A 16176-nucleotide genomic window follows, 5' to 3' on the forward strand; every position below is an offset into this window, starting at 1 on the left:
GATCGTAGGGCTATATATGCTTAGTCTATGGGAAAGTGTTATATTACAGGGACAAAGAGACAAAGCATTGTCCTCAGGCGTATAGAAATTCAGGAGTCACGAATGTATGTGCCAACTTGTGTTTAGATGTGGTAATCAATTTCAAATCATTCTCTGTGTGATGCTCCTTAGATTCACAAATTGCATAATTACTAATCATTTAAAGACAGATGACTATTGTCCAAATTTTTGATTGAAAAAAAGTTACATTTCATGCTCTAAAGTTAAGTTGCAAGTATCATGGCTTTTCATTTGATTGTTATGCAATTTAATTTGAAGTATTGTTTCCTACACTCGGTGATCGATCCCAAATTAATCAAGATAAAAAAATGACACTTTTTCCCGACAATTCTTAATCATCAGAAGTGACAAATTGCATGTAGTAATCTAGACATTTATGCATGTTTTTGTATGCTTTGTTTCATGAAAGATTGATACTACTACTCAAATTAATTTAAACGACGATTGCACATTCCTGGTTGTCAGGATTACTGATTTTTTACAAGTAGGCTGGTTCCTATGTCAATATTTTTTAGTTTACCCTCGTATCTCGGTACTTGGTTAACATCAAGCAATGTAGACCACTGCTAAAGAGTGCCCAAGTGTAAGGAAAAGTACCAGACTAAAAACCCTTTAAAAAAATAGGTTTCAGGACAGCTTCGAAATCTGCATTTCAAAGCTTATCAAAATTTGTTCCGTGAATAAACAAACTCAGGTATTCAAGTTGTGTTGTCTTTTTTTTGCAGATTGCTGATTTTCTCTTTATTATTGGAAGTATGTACATTCTCTGGATTGCTGCCAATTATCTACAATTTACAAATCAGTATGTTTTGTTTTCTGTAATGCGGAATCAACATACAGCAATATCTGTTACAGAACTGATAGACAAAACTTTAAAGCACCTTTAAATACAAAAAAATTGACATGAAATTCAAATGACAGCATACAAGAAATCCTTTTTTTTTTTTGCATCACCTAGATATCAGCGGAATAATCGTCGCATCACTTTTTAGAAATTAATGGCGTACATGTACTGATAATATAAATATGGAAGAATTTCTGTTTCAAAACGGAGCATCATTATACTGGCATTCAACAAATTTATCTTATGGTTAAACGAAACCATCTAAATAAAACTACAATTATACATCATCATATATAGATGAATGTGTTCTATTATCAAAATGTGTTACATAATGAGTACAACGTTTTGCTACTTTGTTTTGTTGATGGGTGAAATAATTGCTGGACACTAAGTCCTCAAAATAAACAAGGACAAGTGGTAAAATTTGTCTAGCTTTTCTTATAAAAAATCTCATGTTGGGTTTCATAATGAAGTCGAGCCAAATTTTAAAGGCCAGTAATACATGTACTACCAAAAAAGGTACAAATTACAGTCGTAATGCAATGAAGACGTCGTCCAACCTGGGCTAAGTTTGGCTATGAAATCGTCACCGATACAACGGAATAGTACTGCAACAAAGTAAATACAAAGTGTCGAGGCTATCAAAGGATTGCTTCGTTGATGTGTTAACCGCTCCACAAAAAGCATTTCATTGACGTTCGCTGTTCCCCTAAAAAAAAATCGCACTCGCACTGATAGTTGCTTGAAGTATAGACCAAATAAATAATAGTGTTTGGGCTTTCGGTAGAATTTGATTGATAAGGTAGTTGTAAGATAGCATGCACATATAGAAATTGACAATGCATTTATTTGAACAACGTTATTTTCCGATCGAATATACAGGCATTAAAAAATCTTACATGTATATACATCAATTACAGGTTGAGGTTGCGCAACTTGCACATCTCTAAATGCTTTATCTTCATCAGAAAGTCCATATTCTAATTGTTTTTTTAATTATACATTGCCGAATCAACCTTCCAAAGAATTAATTTATCCCTCCAGTGCTTAAGAGCTTTCATAGCAATGGTCCATACATTATACATGTAATAGATTTTACATTGAGATTTGAAGGCTTTACATTAGGCCCCCCAAAAAAGTCTCCGGTTTCTGGTATGCGCGCGCGTCGCCGTAGCCATGCGCGTCGGCAAAATGAAAAAGTGTTTTTTTTTCAATGAAAGATGATGTCTCAAAACCGCCAAACTCACTGGTTTGACTGGAATCCTGCTGCTGTACAATTTTAACGTGTTTTTAGATTGGGTTATGGTCGAGAATAAGCTTTATGTGGCCTCTCTGGACTCCCATATATTTGCACTAAGTTTAGTCGGGCACCATTTGCAGTCATCAGCCGACATTTGAAGCAAAAAAATCAGGTAAAAAAAAAAAAAAGCCGCGTCGCCGCACCACTTTTTGGGCAAGCTCCATACCAGAAACCGGAGCCTTTTTTATTTGGCCTTACATACATTTCATTCCATACCCAAAAGAGCTTTCTCCACAATTAACATGGCCAGTTTCAAATTTGTTCCATAGACTGATTCACCCACAAACCAACTCAACACCAAAACGTGTTTGTATTGTGTTTATTCCAACACTGTTTTAAGTTCTCAAAATACTTGCGATGACAGCCTCAAGTTTGTCTGTTGTGGATAAGCTCAATACAGTGGAACGCAGCTATAACGACCATCGCGGGATCCACAGAAATTGTTCGTAATAGTGATCGTTTGGTGTAGCGATTTTAAGCTGCCAGTGCTCCGGTACTCACTTTTCAATAAATGGCGCCCTTCAGAACTTCAGGCTGTACACCCTGGTAGTTACTGAAAGATGACTTTGAACAAGTGCCGACTACTGAATAACACTATGTAATGACACAGTTTTTTTAGCTTACTACCTACAGCAATAGGTGGCTTTCCCCTTCTATTCCTTGAGGAAATAATAGCCACTTGTCACTCTTCTGTTGGTATTTTATGATATGATATGTTCGATACGGGAGCCGAAGACAGTATTCGGTATATAGCCGAATGTTCGGTACAGCGGTGTTCAGTTTAGCGACGTTCCACAGAACTGCTTTTAACTTCCCCCAAAGTGACAAATCCACCATTTGAAAAATACTGCGAGGCATCATTTCTTACCATGTATTCGATTCATGGTAGGGGAATAATAAATGGTGGCTTTAGCATTCGTTCATTATGATAGCTTCAGAATCATTCTGTAGATAAAAAATGTTTGCATTTTCTGTAAACCTTTAAAGTTTGGGTCTTCTGATGAAGACTTTTATGGCACCGTTGAAGTCGCCAGACACCAGCAGCTCGCCTTGATCCAGGACACGCTTCAGCGAGCTCTTCTTCTCCGCCTTGGTCTCCACCTTGCCCTGGATGATCTCGCGCTTGGCCCTGGTGGTAGGGCTCTCCTTGGAGTCTGATGAGATGGGCAGGGCAGCAGCGTCCGAGGAGGAGGGGGGCTTGTCTGCATCTGTCGGCTTGACGACTAGCGAGGGCTGGGGTGAGAAAACCGCCGTGGTGACGACGACGTTGTGAGCTGATATGGAAAGTACGAATAATATTCATGATTCAAATGGTCTAGGCTTGCTAAGAGAGAGAATTGGCACCAAATAAAGTGATATTTTATCCACTTTTCCGTTTCATTTTTAAAATTTTTATTTGGTATACTGCTTGGTATCAACATGCTTTTTAGGCCTTACCTCAAGGAGTTCAGAGTTAAGAAATCTTCCCTTTTAATTTTCTGAGTTCTGAGTTGCTCCATTCAAAACACGTCCACCACATCTTGGAATATTGGCAGCTTGTCTTTGGCAATTTTACTAATTGGGGAAAAAGTCTGCTGAAACCAAGATGATTTCGCAAAGTAAAGTCTTGAACCAATGGCTTTTACCTTTGATTGCTTCCCAGAAGTCGTTGCGGTCTTTGCGCACCGAAGTGAATTTAGCAAAGTCATAGTTGGTCTTCCAGATGTAGATGCAGTGATCTTCTGATCCACAGACGATGTACCGATAGTTATGGCTGCAAAGCAAGTCATTTTAATTTTTCATTATTACATGTACAGAAGTTTCACACCAAAAGGTACATTTTGGGTGCAGACCTTTTAAAACTCCCACAACTGATTGAAACCTGAGAAACAAGTGACTGCCTTTCAACTTCACATGATAGTCAACATTCACAAAAGGTTAAACTTTTAGAGACACACGAGTTACAATGGCCTTCTCTACAGAGCAGACGCTGCAAAAGCTGCCTAGCCACACTCTACAGAAACCACTATGATCTGATGGAAGATGGAAACAACATCTCATTGAAGCTTCATCCAATACCAAAGGTCGTGGCTCTCGTTTTTGGACTTACTTCTACAGTTTTCAGGTTCCTCCTTCTTCCCTCCTACCAGCAAGGAATGGAACTCCCTAAAAGAAGGATCCTAATGACTTCGCAACACTCGATGCCTTCAAGGTGGCATTGAGGGAAGCCACAATCTAGCATGCAGACAACTTTTTAACCACACTTCACTGCATATATATAATGCACAAGATTTGTGTTTGTTCTTGGTTGGTTCTTCTCCTAAATACTCATCGTGGGAGTTTTAACAGGAGGCCAGAAACACCAGGGCAAACCCCTTCTCTTCTCTTAGCGATAAGTGTCACTGGGTTCTTTTACGTGCATTACATTACATAACACACGGGACATACGGCTTTACGTCCCATCAGAAGGACGAAGCAATAATGGTTAAGTGCCTTGCTTAAGGGCACAAGTGTCCAGACCCGGGCTCGAACCCACGCCACTGCTGCCTCTGAAACACTAGAGCATGAGTCCGGTGCTCTTAACCGCTAGGCCATGACACTCCCTGCGTACATATTATGACTCCGCGCATCCAACCCACAGTGCGTTTGTCTTCATTTATGAAGCCTGCACTATATCTGGAAGAAGAAGAAGACGAAGAAGGAGACGAAGAAGAAGAAGACGAAGAAGACAAAGAAGAAGACGAAGGAGAATTAGAAAAAGAAGAAGAACAAGAACAAGAACAAGAACACGAACAAGAAGAAGAACAAGAAGAAGAACACAAGAAGCTTACCTGAAGGAGGCTCTGATCTGACTGCTGATGTTGGTGCAACCTTTGTACTTGCAGGTCAGCGAGAGGTCACGCAGGTCATACAGCCTGAGCCGGGAGTCATTGGAAGTCACCAAAATCTTCACACACAAAAAACAATTGAAAATACATAACACTTCTCCTCTGGATATCAGTCTCCAGGGCAGGTTATGTAATTTCAGCAATGCAATTTTTAAATCTGGAACCTCTTTGTTGAAGTCTGTAGAATAAAGATGTTATTATTATAATCTTATAACTTGCACTATGCTACGATGTCAAACAATAAAGCAACACCTCTGATATTGAAAGATGGTGGTTGGAGAAATGGTATGATACCTTTTTGTAAGTAGTTGGATTAAAACAGTGTCCGAGGGCTACAGCACTAAGTATAGAAGTGGAAGTTGGGGGAAAGACGAGAGGGACACTGGCGGTGGGCAAGGGGAGGGGGGAGGAGGAAATACTTGTTTTATACACAAGGAGTAAAAGGTCTACCTTATCTTGACCAGGTAGGGGCTCAATGGCTGTGATCTTCCTTCCTACGGCATTACGCCCTCTGGTAGATCGCACGTGAATCTGGCTGTAATATTTCAAGTGCTGGAAACATAAAAAAAATATATAAGTAACGTCATTCATAAATATATATACCATCAGGCCTCGTATCCCAACTTGGACCATACTGCATAGAGCCGCAAGGATTAAATAATTGTCCAGCAAACTCTCGGATCATGGTATTCATATGAACTTCTTGCACAACTCCTTGGGTGCATTTCTCTACCTCGGTATCGTAGAAGATGCATCTCCCGTCGTAGGTGCCCACGACGGAGAACCGACCGTTCTGAATAAAGTTGGCCGCCGTGATGAGTTTGGTGGGTCCGTCCACCTCGTTCCACAGGGCAACCTTCTTGTCTGGAATGTTCCACAGTCGAAGCTTGCCGTCCAGCGAACCACTCAGGAAATAACGATCATCCTACGGAGACAGAAGTGAGATGTTCCTTGACTCGTGAAAAATGAGTTTGATGATGCAAAACTCTCTTGTGAGATGTTATGAAACTAGTTTGGGCTCCGTGCGCCAACAAAAGAGGGCGCCCTTCTAACTATCAACGACGTTCCATGGGCGGGACATTTCGCTGGTTGACGCGCACCGTTCCAATGTGTGTGATGCACGTACACCAGGGGATTTGTACTCTGTACACGCAGTGGTATGTACGGCCGCGCTTCGCGGCAAACGAATTGTAGTCGGGCAAATTGGCGTTGGCCAGTCACCCCCAACTGTACTTTCTTTGCCAGTGAGGGGGTACTTGTGAACGGAGCAGATAAGCATGTACTGTGTCCCACACACCAACTTTCGATTGGTCAAAAAGTTCCATCTTCTATTCACAAGCAGAATCCCTAGTTAATATGGTTCTTGGATTATGGTACACTGGGCCCAATATTGGGCCCTGAAGGATCTTTGAAACAAATGTGTTACTCACCCTTGGGTGGAAAGCAATCGCGGTGACGAAGTCAATGTGCTGGAAGCAACAGAGGCACTCGCTGCGTGAGATGTGCCACAGCCGCACCGTCTTATCCATGGAAGATGACAGGATGAAGTAGTTCTGAAATTGCAACAGATGAATCGCCTCCACGGTTATAAGGAGGGTCTAAAAAACTCAAATTGCTTAGAGTGTGCAAATGGGAGTAATATCTGTTCTTATTGGAAACCAGGGGATATTTCACGGATATGCCTGGCAGCATACAGCTATGTTAAATTACTAGAGCGCTAACTCGCTGTACAAAGTGAAGCCTGCTGGGTGCAGATCTATGTTTGTTCGCAAACCTATGGAAAACTCAAAATTTAGTGCGGCTTTAGTACTGCGTTTGTGTTGTATACCAGTGCGTTATCAAAGCCGATATGCCTAAAAACTGAAACTCATAATTAGTAAATGAACATTTCATTTAGCTCCGCGCAAACTTACGCAAACGCAGACGTGCGCACAAACTTACGCAAACACAGACGTGTGCCTGTAGGCGCTGCAGATTGATTTTTGCCGTAACGTTTTTAACTTTAATACTCACAGAAAACGTACTTACAGTGTTGCACTTGCGCGTTGCATTTAGAGTACATTATTCACCATCCATTCCGTGTGATTTTATTATGTTCCACGAACAAGCACATGAATTCAAATGTCTGTAACTTAATATATATGTAGCTCCATGTCTCGCACAGAAAATATGCACTGAGCTAGCAAAAAACGGGTAACCTGCCAAAATGTCATGCAATGCATATTGCCTGTGACTGGTACTCTGCTAATTTTGCTGCAGCACATCAATTTGAAAAAGGGATTCTTTCTGTCAAGAAATTTGATCTAAAAGAGATGAGTTTTTACCTTGGACCATGAGACATCCAGCACATCAGCCGTGTGACCGGAGTACTCAAAGAACGGCGACCTGGCAAAGACGGCCATCTCGTCGTCGAGGGCGCTCTCTCTGATGGGTGTGTCCGGCTGACCGTCACCCCCTGGGGGAGGGGCTTCCGCCTCCTTCTTGGTGTCTTGTGGCTCTTCTGCCGCATCCTCTGATCCCGACCGCTCCCTCTCCGGGTCCGAAGACGAATCCTGAGATGAAAAAGAAATTGTGAAAAATCACTGTCCACTCTATACAGACAAATTATGATCTTCATAAGTCTCGTATTTTTTTTAACCGTCGACGTACCTTTTCAGAGTTGCTGCCCTCTTGTGCCTGCTCCCTTGCCTCGTTGCTATAGCGCTGCCTCATGTCATCAAAGTACTTATAGTGATCCTGGAGAACCCAGACACGTAAGATCCTGTCCTGACCAGCCGTTGCCTAGGCAACCAAGATGAAAAGAAACCTTATGTCATCATTAAATTTAAACCACCCAACTGCACAGTCCAGTTACTGTTGGTTGCTGGTGTATTAAAGGTATAGTCCATCATTTGTAATTTGTGCATTTTGTTCGTTTGAAGCAACAAAAGTGCTCAAAATCTAAAGAAGGGTGCTGAACAACTAACCTGATGAAGTTTCAGCTCAGCTTCAGCTGTATATTCCGAGAAAAACAGCATTCTAGGATCTCAATTTCAAATCAAAAGTTGCTGAATCATGTTTTGAATTGGGCCTGAATTCAGCGTCCGAGACACGTTCTCACTGAGCCGATTGCAGCTATGCGATGTCGCGCACTGATACGACGAATCATAGCAACTGCGCGTGCGTGTGCATCGTGTCAACGCTTGCGCGCGCTTCGCCGAATAAAACAACAAACTACTAACGGAAATTTCCAATGGTGCTTCTTAAGACGCACCGTTGGAAAGGCCTTCTTTTGTTGATTTCTTCAAAATGACAGCTTGCCAGAAAGAATAATTTCACAGGGAGTTTAGTCCCCTTACTATCTTTTAACCAAGTATGTTGTTCAACAATAATTACGCCAGTTTCTTTTTGGACAGCTGCAAATGATGGACTCTGGCTTTAACGACTATTCACAAGAAGTCCAACCGGAGAGACACACATAGAAAACAATGTACCTGTACTACAACATTTACTTGAAGTATGAATCAGTATGCAGTCGACCAACTGTGTTATTCTTACCAGTAAGCGACCACAAGGCGAGAATTTCATGGTCCACACTGCCCCAGCATGCTCTCGGCCCAGGTCCTGAGCCAGTCTCAGCTGGTCAAAGTCATAGGGGCCCTTGTTACTGCTCGCAGCTTTCATCTGCGCAGAATATTAAAAACAAACAACAACAAAAAACCTTGAAATCCTTCTGCTGAGTCTTGTGTTATTAATAAGTCAATTGGACAATACAGATGTGGCCCAAACCCAGGTCGTGTCTTTGGCGTTGTCTTGAGGAGAGTTTAGCTGGAGAATATCCCTTCGGCTTGAACATTAAAATTTAAAAATTATTCAGCAAAAGATGAACCCAGGGCAACGCTAAGGTTTTGGAAAATGGTAGCCGTTATTAGTTATACCTGTAGTACCAGTGTTTCCCCTGCTTAATGAACTGAGCGAGCTGGTAAAAATTCAAATTGATGACTGAAACAAAATTTACGCAGTCTGAAAACTTAAAAGGGTGCAGCGCTCACAAAAAGTCGCGATAATTCCATCTACACATCCAAATTGTGAGTTCTTGATACATAGAGGTCAAGGAAAACGCTCATAAATTAGTATTTCCTTTATTGCAAATCTTCACAGCGAGGTGGTGACATTGGCAAAATTGTAGCGAGGTGGTCACTGAAAGTTGCAAGGTGGGCCACTTCACGTTTGAATGGGCAGAGGAAACACTGCGTAGTACAATGGTACTCAGGGACTACAAATATGTACAAAGTTTAATTTGTGGAATTCAAACCTTCACGATTCTTGAATCCGGCAGCGATTCCTCGTCGCTGGATTCCTGCTCTTCATGTCTGAAAGCCTCATCTGCGACATTCTTGAGCTTGGACAGCATTTTCTTAAACGTCCTTCTAATGAGAGCGACAAAAAATTGACAAAAGGTACTTTTTTGCTAAAAAAAAAAACAATTGGGAACTGAAACAGTGGCCAGGCTGTAGTGTCCTGAATCCATTAAAAAATACTCTCAAAATTGTGGACAATTCACTAAATGCATGAACATGTGTAAAAGAAAATGTCTTATAACATGTATACATCTACTTGAGTACACTTTGTCTAACTATCTCTAAAAACATGGCTTTATCCAAAATAATAAACCAGTTAAAAATTACTCTACAAAAAATATAAACAATTGTTAAAATTGTTATGCCTCTGCTGAGCGTCCAAAAGGTTTGCTTCTCAAAACACAGATTACCAGCTAAAACATCATGTAATTTACACTGACTTCCACCGGTTCACTGCCGATTTTTACTCAGAACATAAATTTTTACAAAGCAAAATTTTCTACTTGACTGCGCTATGAAATTGGCCCCTATTGCTGGACTTTGATGTTTACTAGATGGTGTACTGCATTTGATTGGTTTTAATGGATATTCATAAATACCTAAGACAGTTTACACATTCCTATTGGCCGAGAGCCCGTCACGTGGCCGGTCTTAAACGGATGATAAAGACATGGCTAGCTGGTCTTAAACACTTTTCCAGTGTCACATGAAATTTATTTGGACTTCCATGAAATCCGGTGCCTTTTAACGTTTCATTGGTTGAACTTTCACATTCCTCACGTATGCATGCGCAATACTACCAGTGAATCAGCATTTCATAAATTCACACTACACCAGCCCAGCTGTGTTTTGCGCGACATCGCGCAGTACACACGACGTGCACGCCAATGTCCTTATAAGGTAACGAGTTGTGGAGGGGCATTCCATATCATAGTCAGAGAGGTGTTTTGTCAAACTTGAAGTAAAATTGTTGAACAAAATGGTTGGCAACATCTAGTTTTTGACTTGTTTTGATTTTTTGACCAAAAAGGTCTGTTTTTTTGACCGAAAAGGTATTTATGAATGGGAATAAATATGTGTTCGGTCGGTATTAAACACTCTGTTTAAGACCGGTGGGAGTCTGGATGGTCGATCATTACCCGAGGCGAATCACCCATCCAGACTCCCACCGGTCTTAAACAGAGTGTTATAATACCTCCCAAACACACATTTACTCCCTTAATCAGAAGTAGTGTTTACATCTACCAGAGAGGACATTTGGTCAACACTTACCTCTTCGATTTGGATTTCTTGACTCCTTGGGCGGCTGCTTTCGTCTTCTCTCCGTCGCTACCACCCTCCTTGTCAAGACTAGAATTACTGTGAACAATCAGGAACAGAACAGATTGATTAAACGTCTACCTTGTACAGTAAGAGCGGCAATTCAAAATTCTGAGCACCAGAAGAGATGACGTAACCCCAACCCCCTTGAGTGATTTACCAGGAACCTTCCTCACTCTTGCAGAATCCAATGATGGTAAACTCAACACCCAAACTGTTAGACACTTGTTTATGGTGGTATGTCTGAGCCCATGTACAGCTTAATCACTTTACTAGTGCAGTACTCACTCCAACAGATTCAAATAAGACATGCAGTTGGATTTTGAAGGGTTTGGGGTGGTTAGGATTATTAACCCTAACTCCCTAGGCCTTTTTGCTAGGATGTAGCCTTAATCCTGCAAAATCCTCCAACTGGCCCAATGGAAAAATAGCATTATAGCCTCAATCCTGCAAATTCCTCCATTATTTCTTGAATATGGTCCGTGGAGGGGTGACCACTGCCTGAATCCTGTAAAATCCTGCGGCAGTGACTGTCAGTATGTTGAGGCTTGGCCAGTGACATCCTGGAGCAGTACGGAGGATTTCAAGCATAATCTAGGCCTATATTTATGCATGGCTGAGCTAAAACAACACAAGGTCCGGCCCAAGACCTTGACAAAGTGCATCCTACGAAATCAGTAACGCACTTTTGCCATAACCTCAATCCTCCAAATTCCTCCACTTTGGCAAAGAGGATTTTGAAGGATTCTGGGCAGTTAGGGTTAAAACAGAGACCACTTTAGGCAATGCACAAAAGCAAAAGGTCAGAGTAAGGAGCAAAACTGGTCTTACATGAAATTAACGAAGGACAGGTAAATCATTGAATGGCATTATCTACAGCAGGTGCACTGTGAAAGCAGTTTTTCAACCAACGTCAAAATTGGACATCTAACAGCCATTCCAATCTGGAGCGTGCCAAAAAGCTACTGCATGCAAAAGATTGCCTGGTGCAGTCGGTTGTACCAACGCTACCAGCCCTGCACCCGGTTTCATGAGACATCTACAACTAGACACATCGTAACTTGCCACGTGTTTTAAGCCGTTGACAAGGAACTTACGACGCGTTCAACTCATTGTAAGTTTTGTGAAATAGATCATACAACGCGTTGGAAGTTGCAACGTGTTACGCGTGGCAACTTGAGTTAAGATGCGTCGCAGTGCTTCATGAAATCGGGTGCAGCTAATGAGCTCCGTGCGCTACCAAAAGAGGGCGCCCTTTCACCTAACAACGACGTTCCATGGGCGGGACATTTCGCTGGTTGACGCGCACCGTTCCTTGTGTGTGACGCACATACACCAGGGGATTTGTATTATTTACACGCAGTGGCCGCGGGCAAGTGAATTGCAGTCAGGCAAGATGGCGTCGGTCGGTCACCCCCAACTGTACTTCCTTTGCCGGTGAGGGGGTGCTTGTGAACAGAGCAGATACTGGCATGGCGTCACACATTATATCAAGCATTATAAACTGGATAGCTTTAGCAGCACACACCTGACATACTCGGAGGTCAGTCTCATAATGTGCAGAGCCAGCGGGTTGATACACTGGGGTAAGCTTTCCTCAGCCAATAAGAGGGGAACTGTGTCTCCTGTGTCCAGGTTTCTGACTGTCACCTGAGAGAGTATCTCCTGAGGTGGACAAAAACAGTTCAAGAAAAAAAAAGGAATTGAAACATTTTCAATCGCTTCTGGCCCAAATGGCCTCAGTTTTTTCTTGATTGGCTGAACAGTGATGTATCAGCAAGAGTAGAACAGCACACGTATCACAAATTGACCTATTGAAAGCTGGGCCAAATTTTTTTCTGGCTATCTTGAACAAGAAGACATGACAGAGGTCACACTTGTAGTTGTACCTTGTTCACATGTAAGCTCGGAGATAATTTGTTCAGTACCAACCGGTTACAAGCCACAACTTCAGCTGATTTTTGCAGATTTTTTTGCTAAAACCTAATTTTGCTAAGCTATATTTTCTGCTGAGCAGGTCTGGGACATTTGGACCTAGTACTCACTTCATCTGTAAGCAGTTCCCCTTTTGCTGATCGTCCTTTCATCAAGGCGGAATACTGGGCCAGCACGTCTGTCTCCGGGGTGCCCCCTTTGCTTCCCTTCCCCTCAGTGGGCGGGGTTCCACCTCGGCTCCGAGGCGGCTTCGGGGGAGGAGGACCGGAGGGCGTCTTCAAGGCTTCCAAGACCTCGGCCCGGGACTCACCCTTGATGCTCTGCGTTTCCTGTTACAAAAACAAGGAGTGATCATACCTTAGGTTAAACGACTGCTTCTGCTCCAACTTGATCCAACTTGCTCAAGTGTATGGCCGAATGGCAAGACTCACCAAATGCAAGACGACGGCATCACTGGTGGCACTGGCCAGGTCCAGGGAATGCTCCAACTCCTTGGTCAACGATTCGATCGTGGTTGTTGGCGTCAGGAGACCACTCAGTGGTCGTCCAGACGAGCTGGGCTCGGGGGGCAAACCGACCGATGCCGCCTCCTTATGGCTTGCTGGTGTTTCTGCTGTCTAGAGTATCAAGAATGTAAAGAAGACATCAAAGAATTGGTTGGTATAACTGTACAATAAGGAATGTTGCAAGACAGTAAGACATACTTGTTGGACTTGGAAATGAACTCAACTACAAAACTGCCTCGAAACCTGAACACCTGTGGCTCCGATTTGGAGGTCAATTTCACAAACTTTAACCTCCGTATTGATGCTCTTGTCAGTCTTATATAATGGCAAATGTTCACAAAGGAAACAAAGAGTGACTGAGATTTGAGTTGAGTTTTGAATTCAGCACTCAACACTTTTACCAGTCAACACTCACCACTTATTACTCAACACTTGAAAAATCAAACACTTTTGATCTCAGGCTGTGCTCCGTGGTCATGGGTCGATGTGGCCGGCAGCCACAGGCGCCTTTACGTGCCAGCGGCCCGACCACGTTGTAGCCGCGTCCTTCGCAATTCAGCATCCCAGCTGCCAGTAAGGATGATTAGCCTCCCAAATTATTATATTACTACTCAACACTCACCACTCACTTCTGGTACTCACCATTTCCGCCTTAGCCTGTAGATCCTTTATTTCCGGTGTTGGAGTTTCCGTAGACTTTGGTTTCTTCTTCTTCCTGGGCGGAGCAACGGGTGGGGCCATGTCACCTTGCGACCCAGACCCTATGGGCAATGCAGATGGCCTCTCCCTAATGCTGGCGATCACGTCGGGCTGGACGTTCCGATTGGCTAGCCCCGGTTCCCGAACATCATCGTCTTGGGGGCTGGCTGTTTGTTGGTTTGATGTTTCGTCCACTGAGGTGCCCGTCTCTGATCCACCCAGGGAAGGTTTTGAGACATCTTTGGATGGGTCTTGGTCTCCAGATGATGGCAACCTGCTGCTGTGTCCGGCCCGGTCTTCCCGCATTCGCATCTCTTCCAAGCGCTTGCGTCTCTTCTCTGCTTCAATTCTCCGCTGTTCGGCCTCCTGCTGTTCCAGTAATCGCTCTTCCTCCTCCTGTTTGCGTCTTTCTTCTTCCTCTCTCTGCTTCTCTCTCTTTCTTTGCTCCTCCAAGAGACGCTGTTATAACCAAAAAAACAAAAGAAAACAAAAAACGGTATGTTTAATATTTCATTTTAACGCCATGGAAGTAAAAATTGTAGACAAACATACTACTGGATTGAGTAAAGAAGTTGATGTTCTTATGCACTAAAATGCTTAATGTATTCATGATGATTCAAAATCTAAGAACTTCATTTCAAAATGCAAACGTCTATGAAGATTAGGTGCTTTCTTATGCAGGATAAGGAAGCTAATCCTCTCATCGCAACTGTCATAATACTAAATAGCGCCCTCTTTAGTTTGCGCAGAGAAGGCTCTCCTACCTGTCTTTCTTTTTGTTCCTCCTCTTGTTTCTTGGCTTGGATCTCTTCTATCTTCCTCTGGAGGGCCTCCTCTTCCTGCTTCCTGCGTTCCTCCGCCAACCGTCGCTCCTTGGCCAGACGGTGAAGTTCTTCCTCAAACTCGGAGATTGCAGCCGGCTTCTTGGCCTTTCTATAAAATCCAACATGAAGATAAAAACTGATGTCTTCAATGCATCCTCAAGCCATGTTGCCAAATCATCCGTCCCCTCCTCCCCCAAAGAAAAATAAATAAATACAAATTAAAAATTAAACGCAGTGGCTATTGTTACGGCAGCCGTAACGCATTTCCCATTTTCTATCGTTACGGTAGACTGCAACCTGGCAACTTTTATAAAAAAACATGACAAGAAAATATAAAATTAGAAGGAAAAAAGTGAATTTGAACTTTATGCAATTCGGACTTTATTTCCCTTTTAAAAAAAATCCTCCAAAGCCTCAGGTTAGAAAAGGAAAAAAAATTGAGTGCAAAACTGAGATTCGAACCCGCAACCTCGCGGTGCAAAATCCTACCCTCTATCGGCTGAGCTGGCGCACTGCTCGATAAAACGTGGGGAAACAAATAATTATATACCCGCGGGCGTATCAAAAAAATATCGTAGAGGGCGCTAAACAACGAGTGCCGTAACGATAGCCACTTCGAAAATTAAAACTTTGGGCTAGGCTAAAAATGCAATTAAAAAAAGGAAAAAAATGTTGCAACCTGACACCACTTCAGCAGTTGTGTACAAAGTCTATGGAGAGTCAAGAAAATTGTCTAAGTATTTCCAAACAAACTTGGAAATGTTTCTCAATCTCAGTCCCAGATTCATGTCTTATCATCATTTTTGCAAAGACTGACCTTCATTTTCATTGAGACGATATATGAAGAAAAAAGTAGCGTCACTTCAGCATGTTCAGGTTGCAACATTTTTCCCCCAAAAAAATCAGGGCCTAAATTAAATTTAAAAATCACTTAAATTTCCATTTTTTTTATCAAACGAAATGTGCTATGCTTGGGCATGTTGGGTAAGTTAGGAACATTATATAAAAATCTAGGTAGGCCCTAAATAATTAAATAAATGATAAACCCACCTGGCCGGGCTCGAGCCGGGAGCTTGCGAAAGTTCCGCATCTTCTGCATCGTAAAACTCATCGGAATCGCTCTCTGACGTCATGATGACATCAAATGGAATGCTGCACAAGTGGCCTACACGAATCAATAATTACTTACATACTACTTATGTCGAAAAAGATAATTAATAAACATAGAGGTCCTCGTCTTTCCGCCAAGTTCATGAAGTTGTCAAATGTACTAGTATGGAAATGTCATTATTTATTTTCGTCATTTACGTTTTTAGGCTGGCTCCGCGGTTTAGATATCCTGGTGTAATTGATTTTGAGCATGATGGAGCTAGGTACAAGATCAAGATAAGGCGAGAGAGGGCGCTATTCAGTGGTCCCTAATTGGGGGCGTGTCCTAGTTTTCCTGTTGTTTCCACATTTGAACTTTTCACTTCTTTCTG

At 42.4% G+C, this 16176-nt stretch overlaps 1 protein-coding gene across 1 annotated transcript; it reads right to left on the minus strand.

Annotated features, from left to right (window-relative positions):
* Window positions 1–2509: 2509 nt before the first annotated feature.
* Window positions 2510–16019, minus strand: LOC119723702 (WD repeat-containing protein 44-like). The gene is made up of 17 exons (XM_038194495.1): window positions 15746–16019; window positions 14636–14804; window positions 13815–14330; window positions 13098–13283; window positions 12777–12995; window positions 12260–12396; window positions 10684–10770; window positions 9366–9480; window positions 8609–8734; window positions 7721–7852; window positions 7396–7623; window positions 6502–6624; window positions 5805–5996; window positions 5522–5623; window positions 5015–5130; window positions 3830–3957; window positions 2510–3478 (listed from the first exon to the last, which is right to left on the minus strand). The coding sequence occupies exons 1-17, from the start codon at window positions 15826–15828 to the stop codon at window positions 3186–3188; spliced, it is 2952 nt and encodes a 983-aa protein (XP_038050423.1). The 5' UTR covers window positions 15829–16019; the 3' UTR covers window positions 2510–3185.
* Window positions 16020–16176: the final 157 nt, after the last annotated feature.

The sequence above is a fragment of the Patiria miniata genome, unplaced genomic scaffold, assembly GCF_015706575.1.
Source record: "Patiria miniata isolate m_02_andy unplaced genomic scaffold, ASM1570657v1 HiC_scaffold_17, whole genome shotgun sequence".
In the NCBI taxonomy this organism is placed as follows: domain Eukaryota; kingdom Metazoa; phylum Echinodermata; class Asteroidea; order Valvatida; family Asterinidae; genus Patiria; species Patiria miniata.